The sequence below is a fragment of the Epithele typhae genome (assembly GCF_022376455.1).
Source record: "Epithele typhae strain CBS 203.58 chromosome Unknown BXZ73scaffold_9, whole genome shotgun sequence".
In the NCBI taxonomy this organism is placed as follows: Eukaryota; Fungi; Basidiomycota; class Agaricomycetes; order Polyporales; family Epitheliaceae; genus Epithele; species Epithele typhae.
Genome location: NW_025954200.1, coordinates 933 through 20,837, shown reverse-complemented (window position 1 = coordinate 20,837; position 19,905 = coordinate 933). Strand labels below are relative to the sequence as shown.

General features: G+C 48.5%; 4 protein-coding genes across 4 annotated transcripts; 2 read left to right on the top strand and 2 right to left on the bottom strand.

Moving 5' to 3' along the window:
- Positions 1–1,830: 1,830 nt before the first annotated feature.
- On the top strand, positions 1,831–3,873 carry BXZ73DRAFT_75470 (uncharacterized protein; the record flags this gene model as incomplete). Its single annotated transcript, XM_048022219.1, has 8 exons — positions 1,831–1,905; positions 1,975–2,052; positions 2,118–2,195; positions 2,235–2,567; positions 2,616–2,729; positions 2,805–2,995; positions 3,059–3,400; positions 3,450–3,873. The coding sequence occupies 8 exons, from the start codon at positions 1,831–1,833 to the stop codon at positions 3,871–3,873; spliced, it is 1,635 nt and encodes a 544-aa protein (XP_047880355.1).
- A 178-nt stretch (positions 3,874–4,051) lies between these two features.
- BXZ73DRAFT_98785 (uncharacterized protein) lies at positions 4,052–7,500 on the bottom strand (the record flags this gene model as incomplete). Its single annotated transcript, XM_048027798.1, has 4 exons — positions 4,052–4,301; positions 4,354–4,637; positions 4,690–4,803; positions 6,565–7,500. 4 exons carry the CDS (start codon positions 7,498–7,500, stop codon positions 4,052–4,054), a joined length of 1,584 nt encoding a protein of 527 aa, XP_047880354.1.
- A 206-nt stretch (positions 7,501–7,706) lies between these two features.
- On the bottom strand, positions 7,707–8,959 carry BXZ73DRAFT_98784 (uncharacterized protein; the record flags this gene model as incomplete). Its single annotated transcript, XM_048027797.1, has 8 exons — positions 7,707–7,901; positions 7,956–7,972; positions 8,014–8,108; positions 8,156–8,189; positions 8,426–8,517; positions 8,569–8,732; positions 8,785–8,861; positions 8,917–8,959. The coding sequence occupies 8 exons, from the start codon at positions 8,957–8,959 to the stop codon at positions 7,707–7,709; spliced, it is 717 nt and encodes a 238-aa protein (XP_047880353.1).
- Positions 8,960–9,584: 625 nt separating this feature from the next.
- On the top strand, positions 9,585–12,958 carry BXZ73DRAFT_98783 (uncharacterized protein; the record flags this gene model as incomplete). The annotated part of the gene is made up of 20 exons (XM_048027796.1): positions 9,585–9,610; positions 9,675–9,785; positions 9,839–10,087; positions 10,137–10,244; positions 10,293–10,388; positions 10,473–10,520; positions 10,570–10,614; positions 10,663–10,722; positions 10,773–10,955; positions 11,002–11,073; positions 11,123–11,153; positions 11,332–11,361; positions 11,410–11,471; positions 11,535–11,585; positions 11,632–11,727; positions 11,786–11,881; positions 11,936–12,384; positions 12,439–12,459; positions 12,511–12,642; positions 12,699–12,958. 20 exons carry the CDS (start codon positions 9,585–9,587, stop codon positions 12,956–12,958), a joined length of 2,226 nt encoding a protein of 741 aa, XP_047880352.1.
- Positions 12,959–19,905: the final 6,947 nt, after the last annotated feature.

Genomic DNA, 19,905 nt, shown 5'->3' with positions numbered 1-19,905 from the left:
GGGATGATTAGCGATTCGTTAGATGCACATTAATAATGCGGATCCGATGGTGTATGTCACGTGATACAGGACACAGATGTGGTGGAATGGTTCTAGTAACACTACTAGAACACCACTTGTACAGTGTATGGCCAGTTATAAGCTGCTTTCTGATTCAATGACTACATATGTAGGTGCATTAGAACACTCGTCAGAAAGGTCACCAGGTGGTATTTGTCATCATATGTCTTGTGTATTGCAGCTGCTATATTGCAGCAACTGGTACTAGGTAGTGTTACTGTGTTATAGCGCTGTGCCTGGTAATATGCTTATATAACATACACCATTGGAAAACCACCACATGGGGGTACTAAATGTAGTTTGAATCATAGAAAACGGACTTGAAATGAGCAATAGGGAGTCTTGTCAGTGAATGTAATGGTAGTTGCCTACTATGGTATATGCCTAAGCCCCTACAGCATGCAATTCCTCTAGTCAGTTCCCTAAAATGCTGTTTATATTCATGAGCATTCTGCCATTGGTTTGCATTACTATTGTCTAAGAAGCACTCAAAACCATTCAGTATTGGAGGTATAGGAGTAGTTCCAGCATATAGGTCATATGTTCAAACCTCTGTTGTAAGCTCAAATGTAGTCTGTTTGACACAATCTCAGCTATGACAGGTGCATAATGTGATGGTGTATATAGTTGTATACATGTAATGTGACCAGAAGGACCTATAAGTTATAGTTTAGGCCATATCACTGGCTGCACAAGCTATATGTTCAGTGGCCTCTGTATCTGTCAGTTTTTATTCAAATTGTACACCATAGAATGTGCCAGAATGCCTTCTGTATTTGGTGTAGATGTTCCAGCTCCCTTCAAATTCTAAGATGTCTGCAGTGTTTTGTAAGTCTGCCTGGTTTGAGCTAAAGATACACTAAGATGGCCAATATATTGGTTGTTTGCTATGATTTTGATACAATTTTTCACCCATTGTAATGGGGCATTCCATGTACACCCAGATGCCAAAAATCAATGTGTTTCTTCTAGTTGTTCCCATGCTGGAAATCTGACCGACTCTACCTGTACATATATTGAAGTTGCTATATCTCAAGCAGTTCTTGGACGCATCTCACAAAACTTGGTGCGTCCTAATGTGTGTTTCAATACGCATCTAAAACACCCAAGTGTGCTGTCTAATGTTCTGGTACGCCTGTTTCGATTTCCCAGCGACTCGGCCCAGGCATTCATTGAAGTTGCTATATCTCAGGCAGTTCTTGAACGCATCTCTCCAACTTTGCTGTGTCGTAATGTGTGCTTCAATGCGCACCTATCGCGCCCAAGTGCGCTGTCTAATATGCCAGTATGACAGTTTCGATTTCTGGCCGAGTTGACCAAATGAGGTGTTATGTACACTGTATCTCAGTCATTTCTCGTCCGATTTGGACCAAACAAAGTGCATTGGATTTCGACTGTCTGGGCGTATATACTTGCTCATTTGCGTGTAGTTTTGTCGCCCTGTTAAAATTCTCGAAATCTGGGCCAAGTTGACTGAGTGAGATGTTGTACATGCTCTATCTCTGTCAGTTTTGGGTCGTTTGATATGAAACAAGATGTGTTCGATTTCTATTGTCTGGGTGTACTCACATGCCAAATATTGTTTGATTTCGCGGTCTTCTTCCTGTTCTGCAAGCCAGCTAGAGAAGTGCGCTCTTATGGGCGCTTATGGGCGCTTAAACGGGCGTAGATCTGCAGGACCTTATCTCTGCCCATCTCTCTGTCCTACCACCACCATCCAGCCTCTACATCTCCTCCTAGCTCTTCTCTGCACACCAATCTGCCCTCATTATGGCTCCTAAGCACTCTAGGCCCTCCTTGGACTACTTGGATCTGGATCAGCAGGAGAACATAGCAGGTGTCTTTGTGAGTATCTTGCACTCTCTCTCTCTCCATGCACTCACTCACTAGCTGCAGACTTCTGCTCCTTCCCAGGCTTCCAAGAGGGTTAGAGTGGAGAATTGGGTAGATGGGGATGATGAGGATGAGGATGAGGATGATGATAAAGACTATGTGAGTACTTGGCTTCTTTTCAGCACATTCCCCCTAAACAGCTATAGACTCCTGGCCCTGCTCAGCCTCCTGCTCAGCCTGCTGAGCCTGCTGAGCCTGTTAAGCCTGCTAGGCCTGCTAGGCCTGCTAAGCCTGCCAGACCAGTGAGTACTACTTTTTGGGTGTGTTTCTTGCATCTCAAGCCCTTCAAGAAATTCCTGCCCCAGCACCAGGTCAATGAACTCCCATCTTCTGTCATAGACCCTGCCCACATCGTCTATGATGAAGTGGAGGTCTTGGAGTGGGCAGCCCGAGGTCGAGCTAAAGCCCACGAAGTCTTGGCCAACGCTCCTGTCTTCCAGCTTCCAAAGCCAATGAGGCTCTATCCTAGCTCTACCACCAAGAAGGAGAAGTTGGCTGACATGGATGCAGAGTGGGAGAAGATCAAGCCAAAGAAGTCTGTTGACTGCACCACCATCATTGAAGACTCGGAGGGGCAGCGGGTGCTCTACTATCTTGGTAGGCGCCCTGAGACTGTGAGTTTTCAATGTGCTACCCTATATGTTTCTCATCTATCTGGGCAGGACACACCTGGGGATACTCCTCACCCTATTGAATCACTCTATGAAGGGCGCACAAAGAGGGATGTCGATATTCTGAGAAATAAGGGTGTCTCTATCCAGAATGATGCTCTCACTGTGAGCTGCTCTTGTCTATGTCTTCTGTTTGTCTGATTTTGTTCTAGTTTGATGAGCAGATGAGGTTGCTGGCAGTCTGTCAGTTTTACACCTCCCATGTTCAGCCTGTCCTTCCTGAAAAGGATCGTCGTCACGAGGGGGATCGAGAAGACATCAACACTCACCTCTTTCGATACCAACGAGGCAAACGGGAGAAGAAGAGCAATGAGAGATCCGGAGTGGGCCATCTCATTCATTGCTGGACCCAGCAAGGGGATTCTCACTTTGTGAGTCTGCCTCTGTGGTACTTTAGTTAGAGCTAACACTGTGCAGACAATGACTCCAAGCAGTGATATTGGAGTCAAGAACGATCTCAAGACACCCAAAAACCCCAAGTCTGATAGACTTGAGGTGACAAAGAAGTTCTACACCCTCTCTGCTCCCTTTGCCACGTACTTTGGTGCTCTGTTTGAGGTCTTCTATCCTGATCTCTATCAACGCTACCAGAAGGAGTTTGATGCAGGGAGCTGGATCCCTCATGACCCTGGACCTTGGCTTGGACGTGCCCTTGTCTGGAAACTCCCTCTCGACCTCCACTTCGACCATGGTGACATTGGGCCTACTCTCACTATTCCCCTTGGTTTCTTCCATAATGGCGAGATGGAGTTCCCTGCCCTTGGGGCAGTGTTTCAGTTTGTGCATTTCTTTTGAGATTAGCAAACACTAATCTGAGTTGGGCAGGTACCGTGCTGGAGACATTATCCTTGGCTGGGACTGCAAATTTGCCCACAAGGTTCGGGACTGGAAAATTGCTAGGCATGCTCTAGGCCAAGATCTCAGCCGTGAGAATGGTCCCAATGTCCAGTGCCCTGAGTGGTTCTCTGGGGGCCGAGTTGCCTTGGTTTTCTTCTCTCATGCCATCACAGTGACTAGGCTGGAGGACAAGCCAGAGGGGTTTTTTGCCAAATACCCCAAGCACCATGAGCTGAAGGCCCAGGATAAGCATGGGAATACTGTACTGGATCCTTGGGAGTTGTGTGAGTGTGGGTGGTCAGAGTGTGAGCAGGAGAATGAGGAGAAGTTGAAGTTGCAGCCTGTTTGGAGGGCTGAGGGGAGACTAGCCACCAGACTCAAGGGCAAGGGCAAAGGCAAGGGGAAAGAATGAGTTTTATTTGAAATGTATCCTACATACAGAGTAACTAAAACATTTGGAGGTATCCAGAGTTGGGAAAAGAAAGGATCAATAGGGAACTTACTTCAACACATCTTGTATGTGTTAGGGCATGTGAGCGTGCTGTGGGGGGAGGGGATGGGCAGCACGGAGAAGGGAAGGGGCAGGGGGCTTACTGGGAGGACGACCGGCGCCGGGATGTGAATCCAAGGGCCCAGGGCGTCCATTGGGACGCCCTAGACGTGTTGAGGTTGTCGGGGACGTGGGAGGGCGGCAGGAGGGCGAAGTCGAGGGCGAGGAGGAGGAGGAGCGCGGACGGCCGTACGGCCGCCCGTTTTGAGCGTGGGGCGCGGGCGATGGCCGAGGTGGGACGAGGGACACGCCCCGCCACGTCTTGTACGCGGTTGGGGCGTGCAGGCGCACTGTGGGAGGTGGGACGGGGCATCGCGCAGGAGGGACGGGGCAGGTACTCACCGGGACGAGACGGGCGCCACGGTCTTGAACCGCGGTGCCGGGGTGCGAATTGCAGAGCCCAGGGCGTCCATTGGGACGCCCTGGGCACGTTGAGGTGGTCGGGGAGGCAGGACGGCGGCAGGACGGCGAAGTCGAGGGCGGGAGGAGGAGGAGGAGGAGGGCGGGCAGCGCGCGGCGCGGACGGCCATACGGCCGCCCGTTTTGAGCGCGGGGCGCGGACGACGGCCGAGGAGGGCGAGGACACGCCCCGCCGTGTCTTGTACGCGGTCGGGGCGTGCGGCGCACTGTGGGAGGTGGGACGGGGCATCGCGCAGGAGGGACGGGGCCGGGGCTCACCGGCAGACGAAGGGTGCCGCGGTCTTGTACCGCGGCGCCAGGATACGAATCGAGCCCAGGGCGTCCATTGGGACGCCTTGGGCACGTTGAGGTGTCGTGGAGGTGGTCGGACGGCTGGATGGGAGGTCGAGGGTGAGGAGGAGGTGACATAGAGCAGCCTCTGGGCCTCACAGCCTGTGTGGGAATGCTTACTAAGCAGTGGCTCCTGCACACAAAATCGTCGCCTCCATCCCCTCTCTTCTCTCGGGGGCTCTTGTCCTCTCTCCACTCTCTTCGCTGGCTTCCGGCCGGAGTCAGCGTTGAGTGAGAGGCTGCCCCCCACCCCCCAGTCCCTGTGCTCCTGTACCATGCCTACTCGGTGCACCGATTTAGAGCGGTGGTCTTGAGCCAGCGATGCCTGCGACATTGCCACTTCGGGTGGCCGGGTCGTTGGAGCACAGAGCTTGCTCTGTGTGAGATCTTTCTGTCCCTCTCTTCAAGATTTTGCTAGCCTCTGGCTAGCAGGTGAGTGCTCCCTCACCTCCTTGATTCTGTGCTCACTCCTCTTTTGTCCTCTAGCTGTTCTTGTTCTCGTTTCTCCCTGTTTTATCTCTTGTCTGTTTCTAGGTTCTGCCTTGGTTATGTGTTGGGTCTGGGAGGTCTGCTTGGGTCTGTTGAGCTGGTGAGTCATCTATTCTCTCTCTGCATTGCTCCCTCCCATCTTCCATGTCTCTGACATGCCTTTCTCCCATTTTAGGACCCTGTTTGGCCTGGCTTGACTGGAGTCCTGTCTGTGAGATCTGCTTGGTTCTGCTGAGCTGGTGAGTACTTTATTCTTCATCTGCATTGCTCCCTCCCTTCCTCCATCTCTCTGACTTGGTTTTCTCCCTGTCTTAGCCCCCTGATGTCTGCTCTGACTGGGGTTCTGTCTCTGCCAGTTCTGCTTGGTTTTGGTGTCCTAGTATGTGCTCTATGCATTGCTCCCTCCCTTGCTCTGTCTCTGACATTCTTTTCTCCCCTCTCAGGTCCCTGTTATAACTAACTTCACAGGTGTTCTGTGTTTGGGAGTTGTTCTTGATTGTTGTGCTGAGGTCAGTCCTTGCGTCTCTCTTTGCTCTATCCCTCATTCAATTTCTCTAATACAACCCTTCTTCCAGGCTTGTTGCACCATCTTGTGTTATCTTTGTCGTGCAGGTTAGTTCATTTTGGCTTGGTCTCATTCATTCTGCGCACTATGGAGGCTGCTATGCCTCTTCCTCGCTCCTGAGTCGCGACAGGAGTGTGGGAAGGGGTTATGCAGCCTTCGCGCTCTTCTGAACTTTACTAACTTGACTCTTTCTCCCTTTTCACGTTCCCTTGGGGAACCTATGCTGGAGCGTACGGCTGGGCGTCTATATCGCTGTTAAGCTCGCTTGTTCGCTCTAGGTCGCTCTCAAGGGATTTGGAGGAGCGCTTGCTGTTGGGGCCCCTAGGGATTGGTTTCTTTTGTATCTGCTCTGTATCCATTGCTTGCGCCATTGTTTTTGCGCCCATCTCCTCCACCAAGTGTGCTATTTGTGTGGCAAGCTTGGTATTCCGTCTCTAGTCTGAATCTAAGCAACATAAGCTTATACATATGAGAGACGATACACATATGGTGTGTAAGAGACCAAGTATGTGCTAGACAACCTTATAGTAACACTACACTGAAGAGACAAGTACAGCTGATATAACACCATCGTCTGATACCTGTGGCTTGACTTTGCCGTAAAAAGAGAACCAGTCAGAGGACTTTCCGTAACGACATACACTGCAAGTCTTTCCAAGCACTGAAGAGAAGATCTGGTATACAGTGTTTGCGTTCTGCCAAGGGTCCAATAGCACTATAGCATCCTTCTCATGCAAGATAACACGAACCTCTGAAGACGTCTCCATCCTGCACCTAGTCTGGATAAGTGGAAGCTCGATAAGAAGCTTGCCCACCAGGTGTACCCGATTTTCAACTCTCTCCATGTAGTCCTTCATCGTCTCCTTCTCCCTGGCCTTCTCTGTCTCCTTGCGCCAATTCTCCATCTCCGACAACTCCAGCCTTCTGAGTCGCTCTTTCGTAACCGTGTGAATGGCGGCAAGCCTAACGTAGTCCTCCCCCTCCAGCTTCAGGAGCTTCTTCGGCTGAAACTTCTGAGGGAAGTCTGCCTCCGTCTTCTCGATTGGACCCCAGTAGAGCTGACCGGGTGGCTGTAGGTAGAAGAGCTCACAGTTCCAACCGGGGGGAGTGACTCGGGAAGGGGTTCGGAATGGGAATGGAAATCTGGGAAGGCAGAGATGGATGCAGAAGGTGTAGGTGGAGTGGAAGCAATAGAGGACTTGAGAGAGGCTGGTCTCAAAGCGATGGGGATCGGCGTTGGGATGAGGGCAGAATTCAGGGTATTCGCATGACAGGTGTTCGAACGGGACTTTGCCTAGTTTCTCCACATCGCTGAGGAACTTTGACCATCTCTTGGTGGTAGGATTCCCCTTGTTCTCGAACTTGTGCCATTTGTCCCTTCTGGGATTCCGAACAGCTGATCCACCGATCGACGGTCGAAGCTGGGGACAGGCGGCTTCTACGGAGCTATAAAAGTGGTGGTACCGCTCCCAAAGGGCGATCAGGATGTTCCGATCCAGGTATAGCATGCCTCGGTCATCGGTTTTGATGCCGCCAATCCAACGGAGAACGGATGGTGTGAGCTTGCTCAGGCCGTAGGAGGTCAAGGAGTCCCAACGAACGTCCGATACAGAGAGTTGGCACTGGCGATGACTGCTAAGGATCTGGCCAGAAGAGGTGGTGTGTGGAAAGAGTCCAGTCTCCATGATGTGTGCAGTGGATGAATAGGATGTGGTTGGAATGATGGCTGCAGTGATAGCTTCTCGATGGTCTCTCGATATTCAGATTCAAAGATCACGTGTTCTCATTCAAGTCGATATTCAGATTCAAGAATCACGTGTTCACATTCACATTCATGCACCGAGAAAGAAGCTCAATTCACTAGAAGAAGCACATGCCAGCTCTACATCTTCTACCCAGCCATAGGCACATCTGTCTGAGATACAACTGCGCTGTCCTGCAAGTCACTATCGTCCAAGCGCATACGCTTCAACACAGAGTCTGTGTCATCTTCCTCGCTGTCGCCGTAGCCGACCTTGCGCTTCAAAGGACGTCTGGGAGACTTGGCACGCTTTGTCAAAGCTGCAATTGAAGCTAGATTGAAGTCCTATAATCAAATCAGCAAGCACGCTCCAAGTGAGAATCAGCATATAGCACTCACCTTCTCGACAGTACGGTCTAGAACACAGATCGAACGTAGCTTAGGAACAAAGACGTACTCCTGTCGGGGAAGGCGAACCACTGTGAAAGCGATCTGTAGCTCACTAGGTTTGAGATGTTGATCTGGTGAGGCTTGATCTTTGTGTATGTTGCCCTAAACAACGTCAGCTATGGTTGGCTTCATAGCAACCTGGCACGTACTTGGACTCCTTCATTGTACGCTCCCAGTACTGAACTGCATTGTCGGTAGTGTGAACATGATCACGCAGAGCTGGTCGGAGAACATTGAAGGGGTCCACGACATCTGCCAAGTCCACAATCTCATCGTCTCCAACCTCCTTTCCCCTACTCAGAAGACGGTTACCAACTGGATAGCCAGGTGGCCTGAGCGATCAAAAGGGGTCCACTCTCGAAGTCGTCCATGAAGAGTCTCGATAAGGCGCTGATAGACTTGGTAGACGCAGACCGCACCCTGCACCGCGTCTTGGAACAGGCCCTCACCAAGGCCAGAGATAACGACTGACTGGCTAAGACCAATGATCCGATGATTGGACCGAGGAACACTGGAAGCAGACAGGTGAACTCAGGTACGCATCACAATACACAAAACTCACTCCATCTTCCGAATAGGAGGGAGATTGGCCTCTACGAGATATCCTTGGATCGACAGGATAAGCTCCTCGATAGGCTCTTCAGGAGACGCTCGTTGATGGATGAGCGTCATCCGCACTCCGTTCGCCACGTCCACCACCTCTCCAATCGCATTGAGAATGCTGGGCTACCATGCACGGTATGAGATTTGTTCCAGTGCTGCACAATCCAAAACTCACCTCTTTGATGCTCTGAAGCTGCTTGTACGGAGCCTCTGCCTCCACTAGGCTTGACATCTCCTGCTTAAGCATTCTCGCTGCACCACACAGAAGCGCATTAGATCAAGTCAGAACCAAACACTCTCTACTCACCATATTTGGCCTCATCTAAAGCCAGCTGAGCAGCGTAAAGCATAGGGGATAGCAAAGAGGAGGTGAAGTAGATGTTTGCGATAGTTGGTTGAAGGTGAGGAGCCCTTCATCCCCTTTTCGTCTAATCTCCGTGTTTCTCAACACGTGAACAGGAATTTCCAACTGTTTGTTTGTGCATGGTCTAGATTCTTTGGAACGTGCTCTGGCGGTGCGTCATTATTGATCGGGATAAGCTCATCGAAGAGCGGTACAACATCGGACTTTGCTTATTTTCAATGCCCCATCCGTGTCTTCCCTCCCTTCTTCTGCATGTTGGGTGTCATTCAAAAGCTACTTCTTTCTGCTACATGTCACTGAACTGTATAGGGTCACTGTTGTATGGGACTATGCAACAGTGAGCCAAGTGCTGGCAGACTCGCTTGAGTATAGCCGACGGTCTAAATAGCCGCATAGGCGGATTCAGGAACTGCTGAGAAATTCAGAGTGGGCTGGTGGGACGATGCGCACGGACCAAGGGACAAATAAACAGCATCACAGTGCTGTATATAAACCTAGGCAGACGCGCTGTCGTCTACACACTCTCTCTCTCTTTCTTGCTCTCATTCTCGCTTCCTCTAATCACTCCCAATCACACTCCTTTCCGATACCCGCTCCTTTATACACTCACTATGGCCAAGACTCGCGCCTCTGCCACGTATGTGATTCCTTTCATTTGCGTATGCCAGGCTGATACGTTTATTATAGGTCTAAGAAAACAGTAACCCCAACCAAGCGTGGTCGAGCTGCCTCCTCCCCCGTACCATCACGCGCGATGAGTCCCCTTCCCCTTCCCCTGATCATGGGGGTGAGGAGAAGGAGACCTTGACGATGTATGTGTCTACCATACGTGTTCCATATTCTTTATACTCATTCACGGTTGCAGCACCATCAAGAAGCCTCGAGAAGGTCGTCCTCGGAAGCCCCAGGCTTCTGGTGATGAGGCTGAGCGGCAGCCTGCTCCGTCTGGTAGACAGACTGCCAAAAGCACTGGTCGCGGTGGAAGGCGTGGCACTGGATCTCGCAAGGCCTCAGCTACGACCAAGCGCAACCCTTCTCTCTCCCCTACTCCCACTCGTTCTCAGGCTCACCAGGATTCTACACCTTTGGCTGGGGATGAGAAAGAGGTTCAACGGTGCGCACATTCACTTCTCAGACTACTATTGTTACTAACTTTGTTTCAGGATCACCAAAAGCTTCATTTCAAACGAGGCTGATGACGTTCATCGCCACTCTGAGACTTCAGAGGATGAAGGTTCCGATCAGGACAAGTACTGCGAGATCGACACCTCGTGAGTCTTATTTACTTGGCTTACACTGCTTGCTTACTTCAAGTTCAGGTTGAAGGTGAAGGAGCTGCAGGCTGCTAGGGCTCGTCGAGAATCCCAGCAGCTGAGAAGATGGCTGGCATCTCCTCTGACGATGGCGATTACCATGTGCGTGTTCCTGACAATCAGAAGACGCCTAGGAAGTAAGTAATTTGTTTAAGTTGTGCTACTAGTGCTCACGCTCAGCTGTAGGAAGCCTTCTATGGGAAAGCTGAACGTCTCTCCAAAGTCTCCATCTCCGTAAGTCTATTCCTTTATACGCTCAACCACTGGCTTACCTTTGTTATAGGCAAAAGCCTAGACACCCCTCAGCGTCCAAGCCTGTGGTCGAGATGTGAGCAATGTGCCTTTATATTCATGCATTCTTACTCATATGTACTAGCACTATGACACCCCGTGGGCGTCAGCAGCGTCGCACCAAGTCAGAGTCAAACATCACTCAGTAAGTTCAGTATATTGTGACATCATATGTATACTTACATATTCTCCCAGCTTGACGCCAACGAAGCGTGGCAAGGCAGCCCAACTCAGGCCCCAGGCTGAGGACTCAGACGATGACATCATGTCTGAATTTGAGTTGGAGGCAGCTGGGGGGGCTGAAGACGCTATGGATATTGATGACGAGGACTCTAACCCAGATGCTCTCTACGTGCTCAGTCCTGACCACACCACCAAGTACGTATTCAGTTTGTTAGTGAACACAATTGCTCATGCTTTCCAGTGGCACACCGAGCAAGAAGCTTGCAAGCAAGATGTCCTCGATCAAGATGAAAGACAGGACTCCTTCGACTAGGTACAATTCTCAAATTTGTGTTTGATATCTCGCTTATTATGCCCTCTAGCTCGACTCCAACCAAGAAGAGAAACGTCAAGGTGCAAGCTGACAGCCTGGTTGACACTGCCTCCGTGCTAGTGGTAGTCTTGTATCTGCTTTCAAGGCGGCAGGCAAGCGTTCCAAGTCTTCTGAAGATGAAGGCAGTGATGACGCTCTCAAGTACGCATCTTCTCCCTGTTCTTTGGTACACACTTCTGACATATTTCTATATTCCAGAACGTCTCCCACAAAAAAGGCCCGCTTCTCGTAAGCTTCTCATTTATAGTGCTCAGATCTCTGCTAACATCTGTGTAGAATCAAGTACAAGTCTGCGTCAACCCAGACCACGACCTGTCGGAAGTGAAAGTTGAACGCCTGTGAGTTACTCTATCTAGCTTACTCCCTAGTGGTGCTCTCACTGACATTGCACTGCTTATCAGGGTGTTGCCTAAGCCTCTCGACATGCAGAAGCTCAAGGACAAGGCCTCAAAGTGAGTCATTTTTAGTTGCAGTAACTTCTACTCACACTTCTTACAGATCGGTACCGCACGAGCTTTGGGGTGTTCAGCAGTCGATCGACAGGAGCACCACGATCGCCAACATTCGCCATGGGCTGCCTGACTTTGAGAATGAGTGAGTCATGTTTTTTTAATTCTAATTAGGACTCTCTTTGCTGACTTTTCTGTTGTAGCGGCAAGACGTACATGGTGAACTACATTCACCCACTGCACGTGAGCCCCACTAGTAGGCTTCTGACCTCGAAGCACTACCCCACGGTGCATCCAACGTATGTATAATTCAATCAAATCCTGCAGATTTATACTCATCAGGTGTTCACTAGGATCTTTTACAAGACGTTGGCCAACACTGGCGACGGCATGAAGGTCTTCAATATTGGATGTGCTGACCCTAAGTTCTTCAAGAAGGTCTCCAAGTTCAAGGCTAACTCGTACTATCTGTGTTTCGACAACCTGGCTCTTGGCAACAACATAGCTATTGGCTATGCTGTTGGCATGGTGATCAGAGCGCACACGGAGAACAACGGGGAGTTCCAGTTTGGTGCCACGTCGTTATACGGCAAAGGCATTCACCTTGAGCTGCTCGGCAAGGCTGATAATGCTCGACTGGGTCCTTTTGTCCTTCGTGCAATGGACTACCAGGAAGCAACGATCGCCACTGGTGAAACTGCGCTCTTGAAGAATGATGAGCTTGTTAGCCAGGGTTGCTTCTGGGCACACTCTGCGTTGCACAACCCTGAACGTGCAAGTACCATGACACCTCGGCCTAAAAGTGAGTTGCTTGCTCTATTTGCTCTGCGATACTGAGTCGGTGCTTTTGTCACAGGGTCAATCTCTGGTCCTGTCCGTGAGTGCATATTTTTGTCTGCACTGATGCAGTGACTAATTTAGAGTGCAGCGAAGAGCATCCACCTCAGCTCAGATGAGGACGACGAGGAAGTGGGTTCCTCTAGTCGCTCTGTGCGGCAGTCTGATCCCATCAAGGATCTGAGTGACACGGTGAAGTCGTATCACTCACCCGATGCCACCTGTAAGTTCTCCATTACACACATTGAAGCGCTTCAAGTGCTTACTCTGTGCTTTCAGACCCAGTTTGGGACGCCACTGCGCACTTCCAGAAGGAAGACAGAGTCGAGAGCTATCTCCTCAACCAGCCTCAGTTGCTCCCTCGCTGCCTTCCTGGTGAGGGTGGTGAACCACTCCAGCCTCACGATCTGGCTGTCGTCTACTTCACCTGCAACTCTTACTCTAGTAAGAGTGGCAGTGACGACAAGCCTTCAATTGGCTTCAACCTCTGCGGTGCAGTGAAGATCGCCTCTCATGTGTTGGTCGAGGAGAGCACCTAGTGCGCTGGTTGTCTTTTGCAGATCGTCATCTCCCTGTGCATGTATGTCGTGCTACACTTATACCCACTACCACTATGCATCTCTCGCTCTCTCCTACCTTGTTTCTCTGGTATCTTGTGGACATCCCTATGTACATATCAAGAACCATACTCTTCTGCACTGCCCTCCGCTCGCTGATATCTGGACTCTTTTACGATCATCTAATTCTTTTTTACTTACACACTAATGCTTTGTACTACCACCACGCTCATTACGACCAACTCGATATACACTCTTGCAATCTGATTCATAATTTGTTGCTGAACTTCTGGGTGTTATAATCAAGTGCGCTTCACCGAGTCTTGCTTTCGACTAAGATAAGAACTTGGCGCCTTCCACATGGTCACATGACCATGGGAGTTTGATGGTGGTTGAAGTTGAACTTCGGCTAGGCAGCCTCTGGGCGCCTCTCACTTCTGAACTCGAACCACAATGTTCTCCTACTCTGCACTCAAACCCGCCTTACTATTCAGCCTTTTATGGCTGATTCAGTGTGCTTGGCACACCTCTGCACAAGTTAACTCTGCCTCTCTCTCCCAGATCCATTCCAATCTATGTTGTAAGTGCACTTCTCTCCTCTGTTAGGCACAACCTTACTGATACATCTATAGATGATCACTCTCTATATAGCTTAGACTACACTGAGCAGGTTACTCTGGGCACCTTAATTGAAAGCCCCAGGTCCCTTGTGGATGAGGTTTGGACGAGCACCTCTGTTTTAAGCTCTGTCTGTCTGTGCCTTCAGTCAAACATCGAGGTTATCTACCCCTCACCTGTCTGGCATTATTCTGGGTCTATGTATGGCTATATGCAGCCTAGTGTATCACTATACTTGACCTGGAACTCTCCACGGTCTCAAGTGAGGCTTATTAGACTTTTGTTTATGCGGACTTGCATGCTTAAGCATGACTTCTGGGCTGCTATCAAGAGCAAATATTACTCTATTCAGATAGCAGTTGAAACATCTTCTAAGCCTATTAGCACTCTGAGATTGTCACAATTTGGTGGTGCTGTTATTCCCTCCAAGAATACCAGAGGGAAGTGGTGGACAGCAAGTGAACTCCGAAGGTATCCAGTTCAAGGTGAAATAGCAATGAATATGAACTACCGCTATCATAAATGTGTGTTTTCCAGTGAGATAGTGAAGACGGAGTGTGCCATATTGGTAAAAATACCATTATCACACTTGATCCTGAGACTTCAAAGGCAGATTTAACTCAAATTGCTCAAATGCATATACCCAAGTTTTCTCCCAATGTTAAGCAAACCAAAACCTATTTGATGAGTCTTTTAATAGCACACACTTGTGAATCATGCTCTGAATCCATAGCTTCCTTCGTTCCAACTGAGCCAGTGCAAACCAATAGTAAAAAACAGAAGACTAAACGTGCTAAAGCCGTCTACCTTTGAATGAATCTCTAGTTTCAAAGTCTGTAAAGCACCAGTTTCCACCTAGTCCTCCTGATAATCAGTTGTTAGGTGAGATCATGACTGGATTTGCCTCAGACATTCAGCTTAGAAACTTCCAAGAGGGTGCTTGTTCAGTCTGTGGCTTATTGACGTACAAGTCAGAACTTCAACCACTCAGCAAGCTTACATGTGATCTCAATATTCTTATTCCAGAAAGGCCAGTTACACGGGTAGAGCGCACTTCTATTGCAGATCCTATCTGTGATGTCCCAGGAAAGGTGCTCCTGCCAAGCTGTGATAATGTCTGCCAGTCATGTGCCACTGATTTACTCTCTGGAAAGCTACCTCCAAACAGTCTGGCAAATGGGCTTTGGATAGGTGAGGTACCAGATGCTCTGAAAGACTTGAGCTGGACAGAAAAACTCTTGATCGCACGAGTAAAGCACAATATGTGTATAGTAAAAGTCCAGATTTCAGGAATGTCTAAGATGAAGGCAAATGTGGTCAGCCACTCTCTCCCTATGCCTAAAATATATTCTGTGCTGCCTCCACCTAGAGACGAGCTTGATGAAGTGCTTGCATTTATATTTCTGGGTCCTAATGTGCCCACAGCAAAGGAATACAAACGCACACCTATGCTTGTTAGGCAAAAGAAAGTCAGTGCTGCACTCGAGTGGCTTAAGCTCAACCATTCTGACTATGCAGATCTGACCATTTCATACAAAAATCTGGCAGAGTATCCAGAAGATGAGCCTCCGGTGATTGTGAACTATACACAGACTAAGAGTATGTCTAATATTGATCCAGAGGCAGCTGCAGTCACTGGAATAGAGGAAGAAGAGGGTGTAGATGATGGAAAGTGTCCATTTGTAGTGCATGGATTGACTGGTGAACGTCTTGAACATCTAGGGAAGATCAGACCATATGAAATCAAGGCAAGAGCTGTAGAACACTTCAAATCTGGTGGAAAGGTGCTTGGAATTGGTCAGGAAAAAAATCCAGAGAGCATCTATAACAATCCTCAGCTCTACCCACAAATGTTTCCATGGCTCTTCCCATATGGCTATGGTGGGCTAAAAAACGTGAAAGGCACTATCAATGTGTCTGAAGAGAAGCGGAAGCAGCAGTTGCTGATGTACCATGATAAACGCTTCCAACTTGAGCCATTGTTTCCCTTGGTTGCTTTGAACCATGAGCAAATCAAGCAGTCTACCAGTGCAGGCTATCTTCTTGCTGATAAGAAGCGTTTTGATGAGATTGCACACAGACTGCTGAATATCAGCACAGAAACTGTGACTGAGCTTGCTAATAGGCTGTCTAAGGGAAGTTTTAAACCAGAGACTGAGGAGGAAAAGGCTTGCTTCCGGCTCCTAAGTGATTTGGACCATGTGAACTACAAGGTGAAAGGATCTATTACTAGTAAAAAGTATATGCGCAATGAGATCTGGGCAATGGTATCTTATCTTGGTGCACCCTCCTGGTTCATCACATTTGCTCCCACTGATGTCAAACACCCTCTGGCACTGTATTTTGCAGACACTGATCAGAAATATATGCCAGAGTTCAGACCAAGGGATCAGCGTCTCAATCTGATTGCAAACAACCCAGTGGCAGGTGCCCGTTTCTTCAATGTCATGGTTGACCTGTTCCTGAAACACGTTCTTGGAGTGGGCACTAGTAAACCTGGTTTATATGGTGACACAGCTGGGTACTACGGAACTGTTGAACAGCAGGGCCGTTTGACTCTGCACTTGCATATGCTGCTGTGGATTAAATGTGCACTCACTCCACAAGAGATTAGAGATCGCATTTTGGACCCCACCTCAGACTTTCAGCAGGCTATGGTGCAATATCTAGAGGGCTGCTACAAGGGCGAGTTTTTGAATGGTACTATGGAGACTGTAGACAAGCATGTGACAGAGATTGCCCAGGCAAATCCTACTCGAGTGCCACTCACAGAGACACTACCAGAAGTTCCACCTCCCAGTTGCTCAGAGAAACATGAAACAGACTCAAAATGCACAGCATGCAAGGCTCAAAAAGATTGGTGGGTCAAATATGAGGCAGAGGTGGATGAAATATTATATTTCTCCAATGTGCACAAATGTAGAGACAGAATCACTGGGAAAAAGAAAGCAAACAAGAACCAGCTATCAGAAAATGAGCCACCTAAGCCAGCTTCAACTGAGAAGTCAGAGTTTGATAACCGAGGCTGCCGTGACCCAGTAACCAAAGTGTGCAAGGCCCGCTTCCCTCGAGAGACACATGAGTCTACTGGAGTTGATCCCGAGTCTGGTGCACTAGTCATGAAAAAGGGTGAGCCCATGTTGAACACATTTACACCTGCTCTATCATATCTTTTGCGGTGCAACCATGATGTCACCAGCTTGCTCTCTGGCACTGCCATCAAGTCTGTGATTGCATATGTGGCTGATTATATCACAAAAACACCTCTTAAAACGCATGTGATGTTCCGCTCTGTTGAAGAGGTGTTCTCACGTAATACCGAGCTTCTAGGCAGCCAGAAAACCAATCGAGAAAAGGCCCGTGGAATGATCACTAAGATTGTGAATGCACTCACTGCTGCTTCAGAAATTGGGGGACCTATGGCTGCAATGTATTTGTTGAAGCATCCAGACCACTATACAAACCACAGGTTCAGAATATGCTACTGGAGGGGATATGTTTTTGAGGTGATGAAGGCCTGGGAAGACTCTGATGCTATTGACCGTGAGGGAAAGTCAAAAGTGATGCTAGGCATGAAGAAATCTGCCTTGAAGTCAGAAATTGTAGCAGTGTCTCCTGTTTGGACTATGTTTGGCGACCTGAAGAGTATGAGTCTGTGTGCTTGTACGACTGGATTAGGCTGTCAGATAAGAAGCGTCTTCCACGGCCTAAGAAGAAACACAACCAGGTTGAGGATGACATAGATCCTAGCCAGTACTTTACTGACAATGATCGTGAGTTTGAGGATGATTATAATGTAGACCCAGGATTAGAAGAAGAAGAATCAGAGTCAGACAGTGAGGAAGAGAAGCCAGCTCAGATTGGAGGCCACACAGCTATAGCAAAAGAGGAGGAAGAGTCTGGATCTGAAGATGAGCTAGCAGGGCCAAGCAAAAAAGAGGAGGAGGAGGAGGAGGAGTCTGATGATGAGCTGCTGCTCACCACTAAATCAAATATGAAACTGGAGAAGGAAATCCAGGCTACTATCCCACAAAAGCACTTCAAGTTCCATGCAAACCACCCACACCATTCTACCCATCATGCTAGACTGATGTCTGAAAATGAAGCCTTTGTTCCCAACTTTGTAGGTGGGTCTCTTCCCCGAAAAGATTCTGGTAGCCGTGAGCAGTATTGCATGACCATGCTTACTTTGTTTAAGCCATGGCGAACTGGAAAGGACCTCCGCCCATCTATTACTACTCTGTGGGATCAATCATTTGAGGCGCACAAGTTCACTGAACGGGATCAACGGACTATGAAGTATTTTCACATCAGGTACGAATGTAACGATGCTCGGGATGACTTTTCTGCTCAGCGGAAGATGCTAGAGAAGAGTGCTAAGCTCTCAGGAATGTACAGCCCAGCAGACTTGGATGAGATGGACACTAGATACTATATTGACATGGATAACCTGCCAATCCAGTCTACAGAGGCTGAATACCTTGCATATGGCGATGTAGATTATAAGAAAAGCATCTGGGAAGCACGAGACAGAAAGTTTGCAGAGGCAGAAGAGATGCTGCAGTCATCAGGGTGGGCCCTTCCAAGCCAAATAAGCTCTGAAAATAAACCTTCAACACAGCAATTCAAGTTCAATGAAGATACTTCTGGGCCAGAGTGGAAAAAGCTACTTACAGACAGACGTCAGGCATTGATTGAAGCCAGGGACACACAGGCTGATCAACACAAAAAAGAAGTTGCTGCTGTCTGGCCACCCCCTAACCATGAAGTCAATGAAGTGAAGGTAGTTGGGAAAAAGTATTTCTTGAACAAGAAGTTCCAGGCAGACAATGAAATGACGCAGCAGCTCATTGATGGCACTGTCACAGAGTTCAGTTTGAATCAGGATCAAGAGCGTGCATTCAGAATTGTCGCTAACCATGCAGTTGAACCCAGTGGAGAGCATCTCAAAATGTATCTAGGTGGAATGGCTGGTACAGGAAAGTCCCAAGTGATCAAAGCACTCATTCACTTCTTTGGGAAGCGTGAGGAGGGCTACAGATTCATGTGTATTGCACCTACTGGGGCTGCAGCTGCTCTAATTGGTGGATCTACATATCATTCAATTTTGGGAATAGTTCGAGGAATGGGTTCAAATGGATCAGACCACGTGGCTAGTTTGGCTCAGGTCCGGGCACGCATTCAGCATGTGGAATACATGTTTTTGGATGAAGTGAGCATGGTGAACTGCATGGATCTCTATTCCATATGTGCTAAAATGTGTGCTTCTCTAAAAAATGATGGCACTCCATTTGGGGGTATTAATATGATTCTTGCTGGTGATTTTGCCCAGCTGCCTCCTGCAGTAGGTGGTGCACCCTTGTTTTCAGGTGAAGTTGGACGTGTTATCCATCACACACACTCTCATACCCAGCAACAAATGTCCATTGGGAAAGCATTGTGGCACCAATTCACTACCACAGTAATATTGAGGGAAAATATGCGCCAGAAGTCACAGAGCCCAGAGGATGCAAAGCTTCGTGTTGCCTTGGCAAATCTCAGGTACTATGCCTGTACACAATCTGATTATAAGCTGTTGCAGTCTAGAGTTGCTAGCTGTGCAACAGGCAGACCCTCTCTCAATGATCCAAACTTCAAGTATGTCTCTATTATCACCCGATATAATGCTGTGAGGGATGGTATTAATGAAAAGTCTGTGGCTCAGTTTGCAAAGGATCATGGGCAGGAACTAGTCAACTTTTATTCTATGGACAGACTAGGATATAATATGAGTGAAGACATGCCAAAGCATACCCGGAAAAAGGCAACCAATCCCCTTAGGAAAACAAACATTGCCTCTACTGAACTTCGAGATCTCTTGTGGAGTTTGGATCCAAAAATGACTGCACATATGCCAGGAAAGCTGTCTTTGTGTGTTGGAATGCCAGTGATGATTAAAAACAATGAGGCCACAGAGTGTGGAGTAACCAATGGTGCTGAAGCAGAGATTGTAGGCTGGAAAGCCAAAGACATTGATGAAGACAAGCAAGCACTGATAGCGCTCTTTGTCAAGCTCAGCTGTCCCCCAAAACCTATTCAGCTACCTGGACTGCCTGTGAATGTAATCCCTATCACTCCAAATGAGCGAAAGATAGTCTGTGCTATGCCAAACGGGAAAACACTTGGGATCTATCGCTCTCAGGTCTCTATTCTAGCCAACTTTGCAATGACAGACTACGGCTCACAAGGCCGGACTAGGACATACAATGTGATAGATATTCAAGAGTGTGGCAGCCACCAGTCAGTATACACCTGTCTGTCCAGGGGTTCTA